At 41.7% G+C, this 25232-nt stretch overlaps 2 protein-coding genes across 3 annotated transcripts; one reads left to right on the forward strand and one right to left on the reverse strand.

Annotated features, from left to right (window-relative positions):
• Positions 1-1282: 1282 nt before the first annotated feature.
• On the forward strand, positions 1283-7822 carry gpr37l1a (G protein-coupled receptor 37 like 1a; the record flags this gene model as incomplete). Its single annotated transcript, XM_080423914.1, has 3 exons — positions 1283-1658; positions 3697-4037; positions 5194-7822. The coding sequence occupies 3 exons, from the start codon at positions 1283-1285 to the stop codon at positions 6277-6279; spliced, it is 1803 nt and encodes a 600-aa protein (XP_080280040.1). The 3' UTR covers positions 6280-7822.
• Positions 7823-15442: 7620 nt separating this feature from the next.
• On the reverse strand, positions 15443-24452 carry LOC308082752 (ADP-ribosylation factor-like protein 8A; the record flags this gene model as incomplete). 2 transcript variants are annotated; one of them, XM_080424747.1, is made up of 7 exons in its annotated part: positions 23973-24437; positions 20841-20921; positions 20651-20724; positions 19420-19513; positions 17922-17989; positions 16831-16901; positions 15443-16572 (listed from the first exon to the last, which is right to left on the reverse strand). In XM_080424747.1, the coding sequence occupies exons 1-7, from the start codon at positions 24093-24095 to the stop codon at positions 16523-16525; spliced, it is 561 nt and encodes a 186-aa protein (XP_080280873.1). In that variant the 5' UTR covers positions 24096-24437. The 2 variants fall into 2 exon arrangements, with proteins under 2 accessions (XP_080280873.1, XP_080280874.1); XM_080424748.1 differs by lacking the exons at positions 15443-16572; positions 17922-17989 and having other exon boundaries at positions 16848-16901; positions 23973-24452.
• Between the last annotated feature and the right edge of the window lie 780 nt (positions 24453-25232).

Consider the following 25232-nt stretch of genomic DNA (forward strand, 5'->3'; position numbering starts at 1 on the left):
CTTTATCCTCTCTCTTCTCACATGAATACCACAAAGTGATGGAGTGTGCATGAGAAAAATAATTTGACCCACTTTTACACCTGTAAACCTGTGATGTGACAAATAAACCTGATTCTGTTTATATATAAAATGCATCCATATGCCTCACCAAACAACCTAACAAGATATGGGTAGTCAAAAATGCCATGCTTACAACTTGTACAATATATAAAATAAAATCTTTGGAAAGAGCTAATCCAAATCCATATTTTAGCCCAATCTAATTGAGAAAATTATGCAAAAAAAAGAAAGGAAAAGAAAAAGAAATGAATGATAATTGCCTCAAGCAATCTTGCAGCATTCAACTAGTATGGTAGTCAGAGGTAGTAGTCTAATTGTGTCAATAATTCAAGTCAATAATGAGTCTCCATGGGTAAACCTGATTTGCAAGTGCTTGAATAGAAAGAATCAGCAATCAGATATGCAGTAGGCCTACCTTAACCTGATAAATTAAATTGATTAGCTGATCTTGTTCCAAGAAAGTGTATTACCATACCTGGCCATTTCTCTGAGAATGAGCTGGGGTTGTCCTGCTCTTCTCCACCTTTACAGAGAAGACAAGAAAGAGCACAATTTATTTATCATTGTAACAATGTCAAGTAGCAACAAGCTAGGCGCTTTAGCTTAATTGATGTTTTCTCTGCACCTGCCATTCTCTAGCTGCTCCTCTTGGACGTCTCCTAGTCCAGCAGAACCAGTGACCACTGTGTTGTTTACAGGCGTCCGTGCATTCTGTTTCTGTCTGTCCAATGGTTCTCAAAGTGGAGTCCGGGACCCCCTGGTGCCCCCTCAAGGACCCCTTTATCCATATTTTATACGTTGGCTATTCAAAAATAGCAGATATACAAGCGAGCTTGTGCAACAGTTTGAGAACGGACGACATAAGACTAGGACTAAAACTAAAGCAAATCAAATACGATGCCATCTTGGTACATGTTTTTCTCAAAACAACCACCAAGTGGCGCTATTCTCCTCAATATATATCGGATCTTTCCCCCAGCAGGAAAGAATCACTGAATAGCTAATGCACATTCATTCCAGTTTGAGGCAGATTCAAAAGTTCTACACCAGAACCCATAGAGTAGAAGATGCTCTGTTGAGTTTATAGTGTCCAGTGTCCCACCAGCAGCCAGGCTACAGATGAATCCCTCCTACTCCTACACACTTCTTCCATTATTCTACTACACTTATTTCTTTAAAATAATAGGCGATATTACATCTTAACAGTATAGAGGCTACAATTATGGTTCCAGTTTTGGCTTTGCTGTTTCTTTTCCTGAGAGCGACGGAACCCCGTCATGTGCAGCAGCCTGGTGTCCATGGTGCAGCCTCGAGGGACCAGAGGAGCGCCTCGCAGACAGAGTCTGTGCGGGCTGCAGGCGCACTGGGCCCGGGGACCTGGGGGACTGATTCCCCTGGAGCTCCGGAGGAGCAAGTTGGGCACCTCTCAGTCTCGGGTGACCTAAGAAGAAGGATCCCACGCGGAGCGAATGATGGGAGCTCAAAGAAACGGGACCAACATACTCCGAACAGTCACCGACATCCCAGACCTCCACCTTACGACCCGGACGGTTACTTCACCACGCCGAAGAGCGCACACAGGCACCGGGGCATCTCAGGTTCAGTGTTGCCATGTCTGCTTATTATAGATGGATAGATCATTTTATTTTCGTGTCCTGCATACAAAGTGCCCAAAATAAAATGACACCATTTTACGCTTACAGCATGTTTACAGTATATTCACATATTAATACATTCAATTAGCCTACATCTCAGAATTGTGTTCTGTCTTCTCTCCCAAGCTTGAGAAATCAAATCTGCCACAGAAAAAGCTCCTTTAACAAAACATATCTCAAGTTTTTCATAATCATCTAACTCAATGAAACCACCTAAAAAAAGACATTTTACTAACAAATACCTCTCTTATATCATCATATTTAGGGCAATAAAACAAAAAGTGAACCTCATTTTCAATTTCCCCTCTCTTCCTCTGGAGTGGCATTAAACCTGCCAGTCCCCAGAGGTAATGGTAATGTTCCTGACCATAATGCACAGAGAGATTAAAGTCTTTTGCTTAAATTATACTTCACATAAGGTTCTACAGTGTACCTGTCCTTTATGAGACAATAAGTTTGCAACTTAGGTTTATACCATATCACTACACCATTTATCTTATACCTGGAAAAACATTATACTTCTAATTTCATGAACGTCACATAGTAACTTATTTAAAAAAAATAAGAAAAAATAGAATAAAATAAAGATCTCAATTCATTTGTCCAGGGGTGACCAAAATGTAAAATTCCAGTTAGAAATCCTTTTTTGTGAGTCTCTGGTCAGACATCTTCACAAGCCTATTCCATAGCCGAACCATTTCAAATTTGTGTGTGATGCTTGGAGGTTCCCATCCCATATCCCCATTAATTGCCAACTCTGGAGTCAATGTCTGGACTCCCAAAAATGATCTAATAGCTCTATGATGCACAGTGTTACAACTTGTATATTCCCCGGAAACCCCAAACACCAGAAGCATAGTTAGACACCGGACATACACCTAATTCGTAGAGTAGTGTGTAGGTATTGAATCCTAAATGACCACATTGTTTAACTTTGTTCATGACAGAGCCCAGTGCCCTGCCCGCTGACTGAGCTAGGACACTAACAGCATCATTAAATGTCATGTGCTCATCCAATGTCAATCTAAGATACTACTGGTCGGTATATGACAATCTTATTGACCCAAAATTAAACACAGCTGAACTTCTATGTAGTGATTTTTGTCTGAAGTGTGATATTTGGGTTTTGTCCTGCTTTGCCTCCAATCTCCATTTCCAGCAGCATTCTGCAGCAATATTCAGCATTAACTGCAGATCGCTCTCATGTTCAGCTAGTCTAGACTATTTCATCCACATAATATAACAATATGCCTACACTTTGATCGTCAACTGTAATTCCCAAGCCAGAAGCTTGAATTGTTTTATTAACTCATTCACATAAATCGAGAACAATGTTGGAGACAAAATGTCTCCTTGCTTCACCCCAAATTGTTGAGGGAACCATCCAGTTCTATATTCATTAATCTGAACACAGGCAACAGGTGCTTGGTAAAGAGACTTGATTGCATCATAACATTTTCCATTGACACCAGATTTTAACAACCTATACTGTAGAAAATATCTAGTAATCCAATCAAACAATTAAAATCGATAAAACAAGCAAAGGTAGATTTATTCTGCTTAATTCTTGCATGTGTAATAGTAGAGACTACATATATGTGATCAATACATGCTCTTCCCTTTCTAAAGCCGTTTTGCTCATCCACATGCAAACCTGTCCTCTCAAGATGGTCTATAAGTCTACTGTTTACTGTTGTAGCTTTTTTCATTTTACATTTCGTAATAGACAAATTACAACAACAAAAAACATGTTGCTACTGATTATATCAGAATTCATTTAATATTCCACATTTTTTCAAATTTTCTTCAAGATTCTTTTGAAAATAGCAGATCTACGATGCGACGCGTTGTGAGCTTGTAGAGCGGCTATTTTCAAATAGCCAATGTATATGTTTAAAGGGCCATGGGCTCGCTTCTTTTGGGCTTGTTTTCATAGACTTGGTTGCTTATTTCTCTCTCTAAATCTGGAAACACTGCTCAGGTTCAGTCTCCGGAGTCTTCTTCCATGGGAACTACTCGGACAAAGGCACGGTGTTCGTACAGAACCCACTGTACCCTGTGACCGACAGCTCGTACGGGGCTTACGCAGTGATGCTGCTCGCCCTCATCCTCTTCGCGGTCGGCATCGTGGGGAACCTGGCACTGATGTGCATCGTGTGGCATAATTACTACCTGAAGAGCGCGTGGAACAGCATCCTGGCCAGCCTGGCGTTCTGGGATTTCCTGGTGCTGTTCTTCTGTCTGCCTGTGGTCATCTTCAATGAGCTCACCTCCAAACGCCTACTGGGGGACCTGTCCTGTCGTATCGTACCCTACATGGAGGTGAGATTGATTGATTGATTGATTGATTGATTGATTGATTGATTGATTGATTGATTGATTGATTGATTGACTGAATACTTTATTAGTCAGAAATGTAAACATCCCACATGCTGTTTACATTTCTGTCTAATAAGGTACAGTCAGACATTGAGGCCAAAACGATAACACAAAAAAGTCAAAAGGACTTGTTTCCATTGTGGTCCTATGTATTCAATTCATCAACTTAGCATAAAAAATTTACACAAAAATACATGTCATCAACAAATACAAAACACTGGGATGGTCCAGTGGAATTAGAACAAATAATACAAAATGTAAATAAATATAGGCTAACACACACACACATACATATAACCTACATATAAATATATATACATATACATATAAAGCAGAGAGGAGGGGGGGGTAACAGGTTGATGTATCATGACATCAAGTAAAAGTTTACAAATAAATAAAAATGTTCTACATTTATACATGCTCCCTATTTGCCCATGTTTCAACTTACTCACTAGGTGAGTGTGGATTGTTTATAATTAAACTGTCTGCACCAAGGCACAACCTATATAGGCCAGGCCTTTAAAACAGGCCTGGCTGCCAGCCCTGTCTGTGTTTGGTTAGTTAACCTATTTGTATGCTAATGAAGGACGGTTAATTGTTTAGAAGCGTGGGTTCAACTAATTGAGGTCATTAAGCACGCACTGAAGGAGGAGGGAGAGGGTCAGATGGCACTATAAAGATAGACTATGCTCTTTTTGTCAAGACTTAGTGCTACAGGAGCCTGAAGTCGCTTATTTGTAACCATGAGGTATATTTATAGTTATTCCTTGGCAGCAATTGTTTGCCTTGTGTACTGTTGAAAATATTTGGATGAATTCATGTACAATTATTCTGTCTCTCTGCTTTTGTACCCTCCTTCTTTACTTCATTACAGTCCTATCCCTATCCTAATTTTCCTGCTCTGACTGTCCTCGTCCTGTCCTCTTCATTATTCCTTCTCTCCTATCATCACTACCACTTTTTCATATTTCCATCCTACTTCAAATCCTTAGGCAGGATTAGGATTAGGATTATGCTAGCAGAAGCAGTATAACGTATTGAAAAATGTGGTTATTATTGTATTGATACTATTAACCCCCACCCCTTGTTCCTTTACCAGGTGACCTCCTTGGGTGTTGCCACCTTCAGCCTGTGTGCCCTGAGTATAGATCGTTTCCATACTGCAACCACCCCAGGGTTGCTCCAAACACCCAGAGTTGAGCCATGCCAGTCCATCCTGGCCAAGCTCTCTGTCATCTGGATCGGCTCCATGGTCCTGGCTGCCCCTGAGTTATTACTCTGGCAACTCACTCAGGAAGTTGTGAGCACCTCAATGATCACTCAAGATGGCAGTTCTCCTCTTACTCCCATCAGCTACCAGTCCACACAACCAGGGAGTTCACCGGTTGCTAGCTTTGGAGCCCAAACAGGTGGCCTGTTAGTGGATATGTGTGTGCGCCAGCCCTCTTTGGATCTGCCAGAGACAGTGTATTCTCTGGTGCTGACATACCACGAGGCACGCATGTGGTGGTGCTTTGGCTGCTACTTCTGTCTGCCGCTACTCTTCACGTTAGCCTGCAACTTAGTGACACGACACGTCATCGCCCAAGAGACTCTGCAGAAAGCAAGTAGCGTCAAGGTAGCAGGAGGACGAACTTCCTCCTCTTCCTCCTCCACTTCCTCCTCTTCCTCCTCCCCTAAAAAGAAGCAGCAAGCGAGGCGGGAGCAGCGGCTCAGTTCCACAGTGATGGCGCTGGCTGTCATTTACGCTGTTTGTAACCTGCCGGAGAATGCCTGGAACATCGCCCTGGCTTACATCTCCATCCCCGTCTCCACATCCACTGAGGCTCTCCTGGCTCTGATTGGTCAGTTTTTATTGTTCGTGCGCAGCTCATCTACACCAGTGTTGCTGCTGTGTCTGTGTCGCTCACTCGGCCAGGCGTTCATGGACTGCTGTTGCTGCTGCTGCGAGGAGTGTCTCCCGGATGGCGCATCGTCTTCATCTTCCTCAGCCTCCACCACAGCAACCGCTACATCCGCCTCTCCTTCCGCTCTCTCCTCTCCCGTATCCCTCTCCCCACCCTCGCTCTCTCCCTCTTCCTGCAAGGAAGAGAAACTCAAAATCATCTCAGGGACGACGCCAGCGATCTTCTACGACAAGGCGAAAGACACTTCCTCTGTAGTGGCAATTGGAACTCCCTGTTGAGGTCTCTCTGCTACAGCCAGGAGCCAGCAGCAAAACTCCCAATGCCTTCATTGTTCCAGTCTAAATGAACTGGAGGCGTGGAGTCATCATAACAGCAGAAACTCATCAGATCCTGAAATCTTTTTTCTAGGAGGCCACAATAGATTCATTAAGTTGCAGAGACTGGTGGCCACAGACTGACAGACTGGTGTTTATGACCTGTCTGGTTTCTTGCTGTTGCTACATGCTGGCAAAAGCAAGCTGAATGAACTCAGTGCAAACGGTTTCACTAGTCTTTGTAACTGTTTGAGTAAGACAAAAAATAATGTTATTTTAGCTGTGAGTTATTCTCTGAAGTCCTGGTGTGTTTTCTAACTTCCGGTGTAGTCTTTTTATATTCTTTAGTGGGAATTAACCAATGAAAAGCATGATGACTCTGCCTGGGAGCTAGGTCCTGTCGCTAACCTCTTGAACTCTGTCTTGGAATTATCTGGAATGAAAAGAATGCCATTCAATGGTAACTGTCAATCCTTGTCATAACACCCACCATTGAGTTGTTTATACTTGGTGTTAAGGTTCCTTGACTTGGTATTCAGCGGCTGAAGGTCACGGCGAAAGAGTCACTCAGAACAACAATTGGCCTTTGAGTTTCCCCAGCCGCCATGAACACACAATGTATAAGCTGCCATGGTGAACAGTCAAAGAATTCTTCGCTTCTGCTCTCGAGTATTTTCAGGATTCCTCAACTCCTTCTCCGTCATGATTTACAAAATGTGCCATGTATTTCCTGTCATCTGATATAGCACATTGTTTCATTGCCCAGTTCTTGGTACACAAATAGAAATCAGTCCTTGGTACTCACATAGAAATCAGTTATTTGTATCCATGTGGAAACATATCAAACTGGATCCTCTATATTACATACTAAACAACATGATGAACCATGATGTGAGGGCCCCTACTAAGTGCAGGGCACTTAGAATTGTCCCTCACTTTTCACCCCTATGCTACCCCTATGCTATCCCTGCTCATTTTGCATTCCCATACTGCAACAGTCAGTGTTCATTTAACTCTGAGAGTGTAGAAATGAAACAAAATGGACCAGTAAGGGTCCATTTACTCTCAGAATTAAATTAACACACTTGCTGTGCATTCTTTATAATTTTTATATCAAATATTCAATGTTTTATTAAATACAGTCCATGGTGTCAGATATTTATCTGAACTCGCTGAAATATCATAAAGCAGTTTGCAGCTACAGTATACGACCTTGTTGGTTTTATAGCATTTTATGGTTTTCCTTACAAAAAGTCACATGTGAAATCTATTGTTTTACATGTGACAAATGTGAAATCTCTCATCAAGTAAAAGCCTTATAGTCACAAGATTTTCATGTCGATTTAATTTTCTTAAATGTGAAAATTAAGGTGGTCACATATAAGGTCAGATGTCATGTGAAACACTGACGCTGAAATCACGAAATGTTTCATATAAATAAAGACACATGCTTGCTCTTTACATGTGACAAAAACTAACACGTGAATCAATCATGTGAATTAACCACATTCCCAGAGAAAATTTGTCATGTTTTGTTTTTGTTTGTTGTTGAAATGTTTGTATGTGTACAAGGCACATACGAAAGAAAATTTCCCATTGAATATGTTGAGAATATGTTATGATGTAACATGTAGTCTATGTAGGTGCATAGCATAAATATACAAGTTTAATAAGGACCAGTGATGCTTTGTATCCAGTTTTAGCTAATAAACAGTCAAAATATCAGTCTTGCTTCTTGGTTTGTTAGATAAATCATGGTTGATGGAAAACATGCATCTCTGAATGCACAAGCAAGTCATTACAACTCAATGGGGACCACCACAGCTGCCCATGGACACCCACACACACATTCTCACACACTCATGCACATGCACGCACACACACAGGAATGGTGTGGATTCTACAGAGCATCATGGAAGCGCTCTAAGCAGTGTCCCTGCTCTCTGAGCTGAAATATTTGTCCTCCCACTTAGTTGTGCCTGGTGCTGCGCAAAGAAAGAAGCAGAGGGGGACAGCAGCGCCAATAAGGCCAGCTTTGTTCCCATGTCCCCCCTCTCTTCTACCCAAGCCGGAGCCCCGTCACTGCATTCAGTCGCCAAGCCCCCCTCCCCCAAGACAGTTGCCAAGTTACCCCCACAATCAATGTCCTTAGCAGTGACTGAAGAGAGAGAAGAAAGAAGGGGAGGGTAGAAGCAGCGGAGGAGGAGTGCACATCACACACTGACCAAAACAACCCCACTGCTCTCTCCCAAAAGCTCACAGTTCCTCTTGGTTTCCCCGACGATGGAGAGTCTGAGAGAGGGGAGGGTGGGCTTCGGTTGTTCTGTGTGGGCCTGAAACTCAAGACGCCGCCAGCCATTCGCCGCCCTCCCACCCTCATGCTTTCATGCACTACACTTGTTGCGCATGAATTCACACGTAATGGTGGTGTAAGAAAAAAGGGAACAAAATGAGGATTAATTAATGCTCTTGGTTTTGAGTCTTGACTAGACTACTTGTTTTTCTCATCACAAGAAGTAGAAATCCTTAATTGGGAGTTTTTAAAGTGTGAAGTACTCCTTTAAGTGGGTTAACATGTTAAAACTTAGCAACAATGGGAAATGTATTCTAGCCAGAGAGGCATTGTTGATCCAACCTATTTAGGATTATTTTCCTCTAGCCTGGCCTATTTTTTTTGCTGTATAAGTGCACTGACTAAAGTTGTACAATATTGCAATGATCATACCTTGCTTTGTTCATTGTCTCCGCCAGGCCGAAAGGCATGGCGAGAGAGTATGTTTTTCCCCCCGTCCGTCCGTCCGTCCGTCCGTCCGTGTGTGTGTGTCCGTCCTGTCTGCGACCAGCTAATCTCCGCCACCGTTGGCCCGGTCGCTGTGAAACTGCACACACACACTCCCTGGATGCCACAGCAGAACCTCTGCCCCACATTTTTCAGATCAGGCTGTCATAGCGCCACCATGAGGCCGACTTTTGCAAAACACATTTTTGGATATGACTCCTACAGATTTTGTCCAAAAAACACGCAAATCGGTAGACAGTATCTCTATAGTCATGTGATCATCACGGATCTGTCCGATTTACCATATTCCATCCTGATTGGTTAAGATTGGCTTCCAAAGTTTGCAGGATTGGTTCATTTTGAACAAAATGCCTCAAATCATGAACGCAGCATCCGATTTCCGTGACATTTTCCACAGAGATTCCCACTTGGCCCAGGAAGAAATGCCACCCTTTTCACATTGGCCACCATTGAAAGTTTTAAATCCACCCTAAAAACCCACCTCTTCTCCATTGCCTTCAGCTCAGTCTGAGGGCATTCTTAACTTATGGCCATTGAATGTATTTTTCCACCTTTTTTGTATTTCTTTTATGTTCTCCTATCTTTGGTGTTTTTTGTTTAGGTATTGCTTTATGTTTCTTTAACTATGCTGTATTTTTATTAGGTTATACTATTGTGATTGTAAAGCACTTTGGGTCAACTTCTGTTGTTTTTAAATGTGCTATATAAATAAAGGTGACTTGACTTGACTTGACTTGTTATAGCGCCACCAGCAGGTCTAATTTAGCAAACCACATTTTTGGAACAAAATGCCTCAAATCATGAATGCAGTGTCCGATTGTCGTGCAAGGCCTAATAAGAAATGGCACCCTTTTCACATTGGCCTATTATAGCGCCACCAGGAGGCCACAATAATCTACCTGACCTGGCGGAGACCTGTGCTCCGAGGAGCACTTTTTCTAGTTTTTTATCATTTCAATTTTGGAATTAAACATGGCATGTGTTATAATTAATTGTTCAAGAGGGCTAATCTATAAAGTAGGATTCCAAAGTGGCACAAAATGTTAAATTATGTCTAAGGCATTGTTTTGATTCCTGGCCCTGGACAGTTCAACCAATATGCTGTCATATGTTGATATTGTGTGTGTGCCACAAGAGTCCATTTTAGGCCATTTCTTATTTTGTATACATGCCATTATAAACATAATAATTCATGCAGATATGATACACAAATATACACCAGTAAAAGCAACTCATCCATTACAACTCTTGTTTGGATGACATTAAAGGGGAATAAAACTCTAGATCGATTTTGTAGATTGTTTAGGTTAAAAACTATAGAAGGGTCCAAACACAGCAGATGCTGACCTGATGTAAGCAACGCAGTTGCAGCTAATCCAATTAATAATGGGTGTTAGATTTAGGTGTGCTAATATGCAAGCATTGACAAATACTGTTGACTACTGTAAAATGATGGATGCCACAAAATGATCAGCAGTGCAGTTGAATAACAATCTAATATGGTCTTCTGGCCCTCCAACCTCCACTAAACTCACCTTTGAAAGACCCAGTTCTTAACTTTGATACTGTCTCCAGACCTGGTATGTACATTTGGATGTATGTACGTGTATATTTACCAATGATTAGTATTTCACATTGCATTGACTCACACACATTCTCTATAGGCAATCCCCCCACCCCTTTTGATTGGCTTTGGGTTAATTTGAACTTGGTTGAGTGTAACAGACCATACTCTTACCACACCTGCCTGTACTCGAGCGTTCGTGATGTGAACCGCCCCTCCTCTATATTTTACAGGACATGCCCAAGTAGTCTGCATGTTTTAAGCCATTTTTGTATTCATGTTACTAGACAAAATTGTAAAGGTATACATATATTAAGGCATTAAAACACTTTTTTGCATTGTACAGTGGTGTGTCCCTCCTCATCTGTTTTGCATTGGATTGTTGCCTTCCTGGGAACCCTAGGACTCCACTTTTTTTGCGTGGCAAGGGTTAATAATCAACACCACAACATGGGGAATTTTAAGTTATACATTATTTATTCTGATGGAGTATTATAGGAAGAAAAGTGTGCACAGAAAGAGTAAAAAAGGCTTTGTAACCCCAATATGTTTGGGGTATGTATACAGTCCAGAGTCCAGTGTTCAGGGGGACACTAAAACATCTTTGTAACACAATATACTGCTTTTGGGGAATACTTCCGTTCAGAGTGGTTTGTGAAATCCTGGGGCCTGGGACCCCAAATATTTGTTCCAGGAACATGTGTTTTGAAAACCAAAAAACTGTACATCATGTTAATTTCCACATGTGGTGGCTGAAGAAAACATTATTCTATGTCGTCTGTTCTTTCTCTTAAAAAATTATGCCTCAACTTTGAATTGCCTTTGAAATGTGCTTGCCTTGCTTTGCCTTAAAGCTGAAGAAATTGCAGTATACTATACTTAAAATATCTCTGTGCTCTTGATGCCAACTGAAAGATAGAATAGACTCATTGTTCAGATTAATCACAGCATGTTCTCACTTCTACAGAGTACAGACAACTGCTTTATTGCAAAGCTGCTAAACAACAGTGATGAGCCTGGCCTTGAGTTGTTTACATACAGTACACAGCGCACAAACCTCACTGCAAACGGATGCAGCTACAACATTCACAATTGAAAGTGCTATGCTGAAATTGAAAGTTCTTCCAAATTGGCATTCACAAAGAAAAAAACAACTACAGCTAATGTAAAACAAGATAAAAACAAGACATGTATAACTGTGCGTGCCTGATTGTGTGTTCTGTATGTTTTGTACATGTGTCCAGGCTCTTCAATTATTGGATGAGGTTTTGACTTCAATGGTACCAGCAGGCCCAGGAAATATAGACTAAAAATCACACACTTCCATCAAGTAGTGCCAACCATTCCCAAGACAACATCCCAGCGACTAGCTTTCACAAGTGAGAAATGCTAACAAACTAAGGACTACAAGTCCTATTCTCTGTGGGCCTCTGACTGGAACCCTGCAGAGACTACTGGGCTTTAATCCCAGAGGGGCCAGAGGTTCTAGATTCTTCCTCTTCCAGTGACTCCAGAACACAGAAGCAGTCCAGTATGGCAGCCACAGTTCTGTCAATAAGACAGCGGGTGGTGGAACCGAAGCAGAGGACTCGTCGGCGGGTGGTTGTGGAACCTCTGACAGCTGGCTCCCTTGCGCAGTCAGTGTCCGGACCAGAGATGGACTGCAGGGGCACTTCCTCACTGAGAGCAGTTGATTTTGGTCTAGACATGGGAATCATCAATAAAGCCCACAAGTAAACACTAGGGGGTTCATTCTTTCAGTCCTAAACAAATAGTGCTTTCATTGATGGGACTGGCTGAAAGCTTGACACTGCTAAGGCGAGGAAAACCAACATATGATGGGGGTCTTTCAAGAGACGATAAAACAAACATGTAATTAAAGATTAAGTAAAAAGAAAGAAAAATCTTTGGTGGGAAAATCGTTTGAAGTTCGAACCATTTGAAAAGCACCTTTTCTGTGTCACTGCCCAGCGAAGCCTTCTGTCTCAAAGGATTTTGTCATTTTCTCCCACTGCCTGGTTAGGCAGTAGACTGCGCAAGCTTGCAGGCTTGTTCATTCAGTCTGGGTCATTCAGTCTTTCATGAGCTGCCCTTTTGTGTGTCTGAGAGTGTTAAAGAACTAGAAAGAGGAGAGAGGAGGGAGCTCAGAATTCACAAAGTGAGAAAAGAACAGGACAAAAAGCCACTTGCTTGGCCCAGGCCCTTGAAGATCATCTCAATGAAAAATCTATATCGCCCTCTTCTGGTTGTAGTAGCAACATACTTACCAAGACCTTTGAATAATATACAGTGTAATTGTGGATATGTATATGATTATGTAAATCTTTTAGGGCAATTCTGCTGAACTGAGGCCCGGCTAGGTATGTCAAAGGACAAGGCAGGATTTAATATGTGATAGGGAAATAGTACTCCTGAGAGTTGCTCATATGGTCTTTGACGATAAAATGGGACGGTCCTCTTGCATTGTACTATTCAGTCAAACAACCAAACTTTAAATATTGCACTATTACAATACACTTCTATGTATTTTGTTGTAGGTGGATAATAGTTCTTCTTTCTCCTAATTAGTTTAGAGTTCCCAGTGGTGGTCAGCTATGGCTCTCCCGTTATTGAGACTGTCACACTCAAAGGTCATGAGACCAAATCGTGAGTTTCAATAAAATGTTTAATTGCTCACAAGTGTTTCCACATGGATAACAGAAGATCAAATATTTTAGGTCTCTCACATTTTGAAAACCTTACCAATTTATGTTTTAACCATATAACAAAATAGCTGTGTGTGGCCAAACAAAAATGTAAATGAAGATGCTCGCTGTTCACTGCTCATTCATTTGTTTGCCAATCGCTGAAAAATGTGATTACTCAGTCACAACACAGCAAGATCCTGAATGTTAAATGTAATAGTAATGTAATTGATAGTGGACCTAACCATTGTTACACTAAACCAACACTCACAATATTTCTGTGCATTTCTCACCTTTCTACTATGTCATTAACAGTGACTTTATTCAGTTGCTGTATCACAAAAGAGTTGCCCAAGGTTAAAAGAAAAGACACCTTTATAGCATTATTTCAGTGGTTACTAAAATGTATGATTCGTTGACATGAATTGAGCAAAACAACACAAAGACAACTACAGTATTGCAGTAAACTGTAATAATAACTGATTTCCAAGTGAAAAACACATCAAATCAGTTATTTTCACAGAGCGACAAATGTCATTTTTGTGCTGCTTTGACATCTGATAAAACAGATGTCAGGACCTGCTGGTTACAAACAATATGTATGTCTGTACTATAGCAACAAAAGTGACATATACTTCATTATCACAGGTTTAAATCTGGTTCAAAGTCTGTCACACACCATCACCTTTCTACACATTCTTTCTCCTCTACTGCAACTGTATGATCATAATCATACAGTTCATGATTAATCATGAGGATGAAGCAAAAGTGCCTCAGAAATAACCTTAAAAAAAATGCTTAAAACCTCTACAAAGTAATAAGACAAGCCAAGTATCACACGGTCATTAAAACTCAATGTGTGCTTCCTTTGCTTCACAGCTCAACTGAATGTCACCTTTTATTAGTGTGAGTTCAGTCACAAAATGTACAATAGTTGTAGTTATAAATGTACTGTGCTAGTTCGAAAACACTCCACCATAGCTTGTAAGAATACAGTAAGTCAGAAGAGAGTTAGCCGATAAGTTTACCGTCAAAGAGTCAAACTTTATCCGTTCTGAAGTACATGGCATAAAAAATACATACAGGTAGAAAACAAAATAATTCATAACAGTGCAAATTATACAGTATCTCCCATATTGTTTTTACAAGAACAGAACTGGACTGAAGGAGGGGAAAGAGGTATGTGTAGTTCTTTAAAAAGGGGTATTACTAGGAAAGCTGGGAGAGCAGGGGGTACAGAAACAACCCAAAAAGCAATTTCTGTCAGCCCCTATGTGTATAGGCTCACAGAACTGAAGGGAAGGGATATGGCTATACATTCAGACATAAATGTCCACCAGGTCACTTGCACCTATGGCGATCAGAGGACACATTTTAATGCAAGTACAACTTGCATTAACATGCATCCTGCAAGATCAGACTGGAGCTGGATAGAGCAAAAGGCCTCAAGTCCAGGTGTAAATGCATCCAAGCAGTTTTACACATCTGACCACCCAAACCAACAGTTGTTTATTTGGCCACATCAGTGTCAGTGTAAATGTGATGTACCTCCCGTCCGCATACAGTAGCCTACAACCACTACACAAATGTAAAGCTACATTTATTTGCATGCACGTCCAATTAGCCAGTCCCCTCAAAGTACATAAACTAAAAGGTGTGAGCTAGTAATGAGCTAATGGTAAATAGTCTGAAGGGGACAAGGCAATTTATCCAACACTGTCAAGAGGATGTGACCGAGGATGCCTTTACAGTACATGTGATCTGCAATCTGCAATGTAATTTGAAATGTAACTTGTAAGAAATATCTTGGCACAATCTGGATATGAGATGCATGTTAAAGCTGAAATAAGTCATATTGTTTTGATAATATTGAATCAAATGACCCTGTGTAATATTAAAGTAGTGAGAAGTACTGGCGATTCCACTGACATTCAGCACCACAGTCTACTGCTATTACCAGCTCATTGTTAACATTAAAGACTGCTACAGTACCCCTCTGTTCCACGTAGGCTTTTCCTGGTGTACAACCAGGAAATGTCAAAGTGAAGCTTGTTGCGAGTGTGAAATGCCTGTAAAAACTTTTTAAACAGTCATCACACTAGTCAGCATGGCCAGTTTGTCAAAGAAGGCATGCGTAGTAACTTTCTATTGAAAGACTGGACAGGGAAGCCATTAGTAGACTGGTTGTGTCTCAAACCAGTCTCTACTATTAGGTATTAAACTGCCCAGGGAGTAAGACATCTTCTAGATTGCCTCAAATCCAAAATCACTCCTGTAGACCGGAAGTTCAGCTCCCAAGAAAATTCACAGAACGCACCGTAAAAGCCACTGAGCATCTTTGCTCACTACCAAGTAACATCTACACTTCTGCATGGGATGCATTCGTTTGAGAGCTCCTGGACAGACATTAACCGCTTAAGCCATATTTCATACTTTGATGTACAATGGTGTCGTGTGGAGAAAATAGCAGATCTACAAGCTCACAACGCTTATAAGCTTGTAGCACGCAATTTAAAAAAATGACATGCCCAAAATAGGTATGACTAGGTTGAAGGTAGTTAATGTACCACGTAAGTTGAGTTTGCACTCGATTTAAAATGGGCAATTGTGGCCTTCGGGAAGGGAGTCCTTCAACGAGTGCACCCACATTTTATGGAGCACAGTAAAATGGAAGATGAAAACGAAAGACAGAATTACATTTTCAAATGTAGGTGTTGTTATAGCTACTGTACATATGAACAGTAGTTTATTTTTCGGGATTGACACTAAACCTAACTTGGTGAGCTATCCAATTGTTGATGTCATTATAAGGTGCTGTCTTGGGATCCTGTCACACGTCACCGACTCATCAGTATCCCAAAGTTCAATGACTCAGTAACCTAATCAGTGCCCGAAAATTCAATTCACTGTACATGACTCACTACCTACGGAAATAGTGTTGTTTACTTACTGCCCTCTAGCAGCCAGAAATGGCTTATTACAGCTTTAGTATCAGGTGAAATTGGGGCTGACAGAAAAAGGCTTGTAGGTTGAATGGAATCAGGGTTATGGGAAGCGCAGCAACAGATAGGTGGAGAAGAGAGAGAACAGGGGGCGCAGGGGAAGAAGAAAGGGTACAGATGGTCTTTGGGGAGTGGTCAGGGGTCTGGAGATCGGTCCTCATGTTCTCCTGGTCCGAGAATGCTGGATCAGCCACTGTAGTGTGATGTCTAACACACACACACACACACACACACACACACACACACACAGTTTATACCTCTTCATGAAGTGTTTACTATTTGTTCATTCGTGGTTACCACCATTCTATTAAAGATATAAAATCTGCAGGTGTAGCGTATGTCAGCAAACCTTAACACACCATACAGAGTTTTATCATTTTAGAAACTTTGGAAGCAACTGAAAGTAATGTTGTGAATGAAGTTGAGCAGGCATTGCTTCATGTTAATGTGGACAGCTGGACTCACCAATGTTGTCTTTCTCCTTACAGGAGATAGAGTAACAGCAAATCTCTCTGTCCTGGATAGCTGACAAATTCCTGGAGGAGAGGAGAGGAGAGGAGAGGAGAGGAGAGGAGAGGAGAGGAGAGGAGAGGAGAGGAGAGGAGAGGAGAGGAGAGGAGAGGAGAGGAGAGGAGAGGAGGGGAGGGGAGGGGAGGGGAGGGGAGGGGAGAGGAGAGGAGAGGAGATACAGTAAGAGAAGGAAAGGGCAGAAAGATAAGATGAGAAGATAATAAGTGAATCGTATTATACAGATGTCTAATCAGGGGCTAGTTGAACCCGGGACATAGAGTTAAAGGAGAATACCGGACAAATTAAGTGTTGTCTTTGATGTCTCGTTACTCACCTATTGACGTGAAAAGTGGCGTTCTTTTTTTCCATCGATTCCCCTGTCGTCATTTTTTAAACCCCCTCCGTTGTCATAATGGGAGCGCGTGGGTTAGGGAGATTCGTCTATTATAACCGATGCAAAGTTGTTTTTTTCTCTACTGCTAGTCATTGTGGAGTCTCATGATAGTCAAACATGAGAGTAGCTAGCCTGAGAGGCTAGCGCTACTGCCGAACGATTTAACACTGGATGCTTGTTTCTTTCCAGAACCTGGCAACTCGTGTTGCCAGGTTCTTGAAACAAGCAACCAGTGTTAAGTCGTTCGGCAGTAGCGCTAGCCTCTCAGGCTAGCTACTCTCATGTTTGACTATCATGAGACTCCACAATGACTAGCAGTAGAGAAAAAAACAACTTTGCATCGGTTATAATAGACGAATCTCCCTAACCCACGCGCTCCCATTATGACAACGGAGGGGGTTTAAAAAATGACGACAGGGGAATCGATGGAAAAAAAGAACGCCACTTTTCACGTCAATAGGTGAGTAACGAGACATCAAAGACAACACTTAATTTGTCCGGTATTCTCCTTTAATGTAATGACCTACCTGTTAGGATAGAAAAAGCAGCAATATGAATGGTCCCAAGGAACAGGATTAGGAAGCCCTACTCAAAGTCACTGTAAATGAAAATAAATAACTAGGACATTTGAAATAATGTTCATTGTACTTACATGCGCTCAATTAGTTCCTTCTCATCCAAGGCACCGGAAATGTCTCGCTTGTTCCCCAACACCAGTACCTGGGGTGAGGAGAGGACCCACGTGTTACAAAACTCATCAGCGTCAGTTTAACTGTATTGGAGGTAAAGAGAATTTGACTATACATGCATTTGCGTGCACAACATTTTTTTTCACTTCTATTTGATGATCTCATCACAAATCCATCACCCTCCTGTGCCTGTCCCCTCTCAGTCGGACTTTTACAACCCTGTCTCCCAGCAAAGCATTAACCTTGAATATCTCTTTAGTAACCCCCCCCCCCACACACACACACACACACGCCACCTCCATATGTCTCTCTTTCTCCAATAAATCATTAGGTGCAAGCCTTCTTGTCTTCACTCACATACATTCATTATTCATGTCTGGGCTTAGCCTGTGGAATGACTGCATGACAAAGCGTGCGTGTTCTTTAATCTTTTGCATTTTTGTTATGGTCTGTACTGGTATACTTTTTAATTGAAAACAGTTAATATAATGTGCTCCGTGAAGCACTTTTGGAATTCCATGGAGTATGAAAGGTCCAATATAAAGTAAGTTGCCTTGCTTTGAGACGCCACTCTGCAGGTGGAGCAGTGATCAATCTCATATTTACTGCTCTAGCCTCCAGCAGGATATCTTACTAAGGATATCTTACTAATTCAACCTCATGTTGATCTGTTTCAGCTTTAGAAATAACATGCTTCATTCAGCACAGCGTAAGGATTGACTGACTCAAACCAGCAACCATCTGTTCACCAGCACCTTGTGACCATGACAAATTAACCACTTAACCCCTACAGTATATACTTTGATGACTGGATAACTGGTCCCCCAGGGGTCTATATTTGGCCCCTTCCTTTCCCCCCCTCTACACTAAATCTACTACTGTGTTCTGAGCCTGTAGATTGACTATTTTCAATGAACACTCGCCTATTTTCACAGAACGTTTGCTTATTATGACCTACCCGGAACAGGGGCCCTATTTTATGTTTCGTGTTAACAGTGTTATTGCAAAACATGTTGTGAGCTATTTTGCTACTTTTGAAAATGTGAGTTTTTATGTGTCTTTTATGTTATGTTTGTTTCTTGATGATGATGATGATGATGATGATGATGGTCTATGACATGCCCAAAATAGGGACGAGTGGTTGAAAGAGGTTATTTTTTTAAAGGAGAGGGGGTTCCCCCGCCTGAAAATGTATAATTCAAGTGGCAAATTTGTAGTATTATGATTACTATGATGCAATATATCAACAGCAAACACATAATTGTGAATTGTGGGTCCGACTCTTGAATCATGACCTTTGCTGCATGTCATCCCTTCTCTCTAGTCTCTGTTTCCTGTCTCCCTCTACCAATACAACAGAAGATGCATCATAAAAACATCTAAACTACAATTCCAATGCTTAGTAATACTTCAGGTGAGGTTATTGGAACAACCAATGAAGCGTAAATGAGGAGGACTTACTGGAATGCCCTGAAGCTGGGGCTTGTCTAGAAGGTTGTGTAGCTCATTCTTGGAGGCCTCAATCTTCTCTGGGTCTGCTGCATCTACCATGTACCTGGGAAATTAAGTGAGACTTAGTTAATCAGAGAGAGAGACAACCTCAAATGACAATCTGAATAAAGTTGTTACAGGTTTTTGCTTCTGCCTCCAGGAATCATTTAATGTCACAGATGTCATAATGCCATCTTTATGTTTCCTAACATGGTTATAATATCATGAAACATGTTAGTGGGTAATGTAGGGTAATTCCTGTCTGGGAATTGGAAGGTTGCTAGTTCGACCTTCGGCTCACCCAGTCTATGTGTCTGAGTGTCCCTGAGCAAGACACTTGACCCCTAACTGCTCCCCAGGCGCCATATTAATGGCATCCTCTGCTCCTAATAGTTAGGATGGGTAAATGCGGAGGACAAATTCTGCGTACTTTGGCAAATACCCCAACAACATCTAAAGGGAACACAATTATTAGTATTATTATTATCATTAGTCTTTAGATGCCTACCAATAATCTCTGAAAGAATCCAGGTGGACTCACGCAATACACAATGCTACGTGACTTCTTGAGAGTGAGTTTTAAATTATTATTATTAGAGTGTGTTCAGCATAACAATTTAAAAAATGCAGTGAGTTGTGAATACTGTCCATGATCAGACTTTGCACATCTAATTGTCTTGCAAAGCAGGTATTATTAGGCAAAATGTCTTAACCCATTTAGACCTGGAACACCTATTCGTTATTATACCTTTCAATCTGAGAACCCCTTTTTGTGTAGTTGTTGCTATGTACAGTATTTAGCAACATCATTTAAAAAAAATGTTTTTCAGAAAACTTAGGTCAGGATTTAGAAGGCGTTTTTAGAATCGGCCTCAGGTCTAAATGGGTTAAAAGAACAGAAAGATGAGGGAAATGCTGCAATGTGTCCTACCCACAAGGTGCTATTTTAGGCTTAGGGCTTTGGCTTGTGGCTAATTTATACTTTGTTGTTGTATGACCACATTTTCAACTAAGTGTTGCAGACAGTTGAAAAGCTGCTAAAGACAAAACATAAATTAGGTGTGTGTGTGTGTGTGTGTGTGTGTGTGTGTGTGTGTGTGTGTGTGTGTGTGTGTGTGTGTGTGTGTGTGTGTGTGTGTGTGTGTGTGTGTGTGTGTGTGTGTGTGTGTGTGTGTGTGTATGTGTATGTGTGTACACTCACACAATGGCACTGACTCCTCGACAGTATCTCTCCCACATACTCCTGAATCGAGGCTGACCACCTATATCCCACAGCTGCAACAACAAAAGCAGCGAAATATTGTTGGGAAAAAGTGTGCAACTTCCAAACTTAATAATATATTAAGGATGTGGCAGTACATAGGCTGGTGCCTTTAACGTCTTTAACTAACCTTTATGGTAACATTTCCTTTTGTGATCTTCCTCATGTTGAAACCCACCGTGGGAATCATGTCTTCACTGAACTGACCTGACTGGATAACAACAACAAAATAATATACAAGGTGTTAAAGCTGCAATTATACAGGGTTCGATTTGTAAAAAAAAAAGAAACCCACCTACCAGTGACATCATTGATGGAGAAGCCATTGTTCTCGAGTAAAAACAATATATATATATATATATTTCTTGTTTGAAAAGAAAACCCCTGCCTAATGATGATGTCATTAGCCCCGAGACAAAGATAGTACCATATTATCATTAGCATTAGTGAGGACCAATTATATGAAGATAAGTTGAAAATGGGTGAAGTAATTTTTTAACCACGACCATCACCCATTTTCAACCTATCTTTGTATAATTGGCCCTCACTAATGCTCATGATAATATGGTTAAAAAAAATCTACTCAGTCTATCAGCGAGATTTCATTTTTTAAATTGTATTAACGCGAGAACAATGGTTGCTATTATAGCATGCTAACTTTCCAGGAATATAAAGTCTGCAGTTTCTATTAGCTTGGATTCCGCATCGATGATGTCACTGGTAGGCGAGGCGGGTTTCTTAACTGTCCACAGAAACCCCCAATTACCTCTCTGTCGTGAGAGGACATAAAACTTAAGGCGTGTAGCTTTAAAGACCCAGAGATTAAAGATAACCCAAAACATTGTCTGGAAGTGACCACGTTGGCAATTGGCCATATTAATAAATCACTGTTACAGTCTCAAAGGGCTTTATAGAGCAACATTTAACAAGAAAAAAAAAGGGTTCCACTAGGTTATTGTACCGACTGTTCAGGTTACCCCTGACAGGAGGAGTAGTGATGGGCTTGCTACGTCCTCCCGGTGGGGGCTCCTTACTGGCAGGTGAGCAGGTAGGGTACAACAGCAGTGACAAGTTCAACACAAAAGTGTGTGAGAGGAATTCATTGGCATAACGACATAACTGGGAAAGAAAGAACAAAGCTACAAAATTCCCATGACTGTAAAAGTAACAAATTATACATAGTAGCCTGTATTGATAATAAATAAAACACAATGATGTCAAGAGTTCACATGACAATGACAACACAGATCACTTGAGGACACACATCCACGGCCAAGAGTGGGGGGGAGCACAGGCTGTCTACAAAAGGCCCTTTTTAATACTGACTTCAACATGTCTCAGTGTTGAACTGCGTCCAAGATTAGCAACTGACATCCTGTGTATAATACGCCTGACTGTGTGTCAGATTATATTTTACACCTGACTTTAAAAAGGAAAAAGAACAAAGAAACAAACATTAAAATCAGATTGCTCTTTCTGAAGCAAAAGGCCAGATGACAGTTGATGACAGGCCCAAATAGCTCATAATTCATTTAATCAGCGGCTTCATTACTGGCCAGCGGCCAAAGCCTTCTTTTAACACCTGGAACGTTCTAGTCACATGACTAACATAGCATCCATAACTGTAGGCTATCCCACAGAAAATATGACACCATGACATATCACGTGACATGGCATCTTTAGTCACATGAGTTGACGAAAAGACAAACTTGCATAATTGCAGTGTCCATGGATGTTGAATTCTCGTTTGGTCACCTTCACCGTACTGCCCCTAAACTAGTAAACACATTTTGAAGCAGGGTACCAGTACCTTGGTGGGACAATCTGTTGTGTGTGCCTGTTTTGATGCAGAGTGGTCTCACTGTACTACACTGTGGGGTCAGGGACCCCCAGGGGTCCTTGAGGGGGTTCCAGGCCATCCCCTGCTAAATGATTGATAGTTAGAAAACCAAATGGACCCTAAAAGGTCTGTAACTTTGAGAGTGTACAAATAGAACCACGAGCCAGTGGGCCTCATTTGGTCCCATTTGTACACTCTCAGAATTAAAATAACTGAGGATTTTACAGTGGGGTCCTAGAGATAATTGTATCAAATGGGGGCTCGTGGCTTACTAATGCATATCAAACTGGGGTCCTTGAAATGAAAATGAAAACTTAAACCCCAGCCTTATTGTGGGGAACAGAAAAGACACTAGTAGTATAGGGACTCCGGTCAACCATATGGGGTTGAAGTGGTTAATAAACACATCACTGATCAGAGCCAGCAAAGTCAAATGAGGACACAGCTTCACTTTTCATGAAACCACCACCACATGGCCATCCATGTATTCTAGTTGTAGGTCTTTATTAATTATTAAGTATGCTTTTAACTACTGCCAACAAGAACAATGGAAAATCAAATCTCCACAGCAACCACTTGACTTCAGGACATCTGTCTAAAACGGACGTCATCATTATTCGTGATGTCATTATGAAGTAGTCACTCACTGGTCACAGTCATGTGTAGCTCCAATCGGAACCTCTCCCTCCAGATTAGGTCCCACTGCGTAAGGCGGCAGAGTGGCCAATATTGTTGATTCTTACCTTTTTCCGCACATCGTATCTAAAAAGTAAAGGTATTCCGCCATGCTCTTAGATGTTTTACATTTTAGCGGTCAAGACAATCTAAGCGACGGGTTGAAACCAGCGTTTAAATTGCGTTTTTAATCAGCCTGTGGCCAGTCAACCCCCGTCCGCATAAGCAGTACTGCTCCCGTTAAGGTTGCATTGGGAAAACATGCCACAGGCTGACTAAAAAGGTAATTTAAACGCTTGTTTCAACCCGTCATTTAAAATGTCTTTACCGCTAAAATGTCAAACGTCTGAGAGCAGGGGGGAATACCTTTACTTTTTGGATACGATGTGCGGAAAAAGGTAAGAATCAACAATGTTGGCCAATATTCGCCGGTGTCGCACCCGATGCTGTAGCGTAGGGATTAGGGAGGTTCCAAATGGGGCTAGATCATGTGGTGTGAGTGGGTACACACATCCTTAAAACACCCTAGAATGCTCTTCAATGTCGTTTAAGCCTATTCAGTCGCTAACATACTGTTCGCTTGTAGATCACTACTATTGGCAAGCGACACCATCGTACTGCTTACTGAGTGTAAATGTCATTTATTTTTGGGGCGGAGCGCTGTGTCTGGAATCACAAGACCGCTCCTGTCTGTCGGTGTGGCAATAATAATAAATATGATCCCGAGAGAAAATGACCGAAAATTACCGCGATCACGTTGACAAAGGTGGTCTTCCCGGAGTACTGCAGCCCGACCAGCGTCAGCTCCATCTCCTCCTTCCAGAACAGGGCTTTAAACCAGTCCAGCAGCTTGCTAAACAAGGCGATCATCTTGACTGACCCCGGTTGTGGACGTAGATCAGCTGACTGTCTCCTCCGTGATGGTGATGATGATGGTGATATTGGGGACAATGTGAAGATGTAGGTTCAGCTTTTCACTGATCAGGCGGGTTCTGCTGCTGGTTTATCTTCTTTAAACCTTTGATAAATAAATACCTGAACACCTTTTAGTGCGAGGTTGTTGGCTGCTGTCCGTTGACTGGTCTTCATTGGGTGGGGTTGACATCCATGTACAGCTGATCACAAACAATGCATGAGCCGTACGGCGGTCAAAGGTAGAGTGGTGGACTGCATCCCATAGCTCGGAAGGAGCCCTTCTCCCCTGTTTGGCTGGAGTGCTGTGTAGGCAACATGCAGCCACTAGATGTCACTACACCTCCTCTCCACATAACTGGTTTTAGCTTATACTTACTTCTATGGCTTTACACAGTGGTGGAAAAAGTACTCAATTATTTTACTTAAGTAAAAGTATCAATACTGCAATATAGAAATACTCTGTTACAAGTACAAGTCTGGAATTAAAAATGTACTAAAGAAAAAGTACACAAGTATTGGTATCAAAATGTACTCAAAAAGTACCAAAAGTAGAAAGCACTCATTATGCAGAATGTCCCGTTTCACAAGTGTTTGAAAATAGCAGATCTACAAGCTCACAACACTAGTGCATGGGAGTTGGGAAAGTCCTGGAAAAGACGCGCTGTGATTAGCCAGTAGTCACTTTGAGTGGCAGTTGGGGCAAACTCTCACCCCAAAACATAATATATGATTCTGTGCCTATCTGTAATAACTCGGCAGGCTCAAGCGAACATTGCAATGTTCGGCATGGCAACTTGCTCGCTTTAGCTCGCTCGGCGGTGCCTCTCGTGGTGGCGGAAAAAAATGTCAGAGGTTGTTGAAAAACAGTGGCTGCAGCAGGATTTGATCCCAGGAGGTTGGGGTTGGCAGTTTAATGATTAGCGAGACAAGCCAGCCACTGAGGCAGGTGCTGAAACTGTTTTTTTCGGGGTCTATTACAATGTAGCCTCGGAAACCCATGCCTTTCTTTTGGTTAATTACAATGTGACAACGTCCCCACCAAAGGGGCTTCCCAAGTCCAGTAGGGCCCACTGTGGGCTTGGCCAGGTAGGG

Source organism: Gymnoscopelus braueri (genome assembly GCF_963280865.1).
Source record: "Gymnoscopelus braueri genome assembly, chromosome: 3".
Lineage (NCBI taxonomy): Eukaryota > Metazoa > Chordata > Actinopteri > Myctophiformes > Myctophidae > Gymnoscopelus > Gymnoscopelus braueri.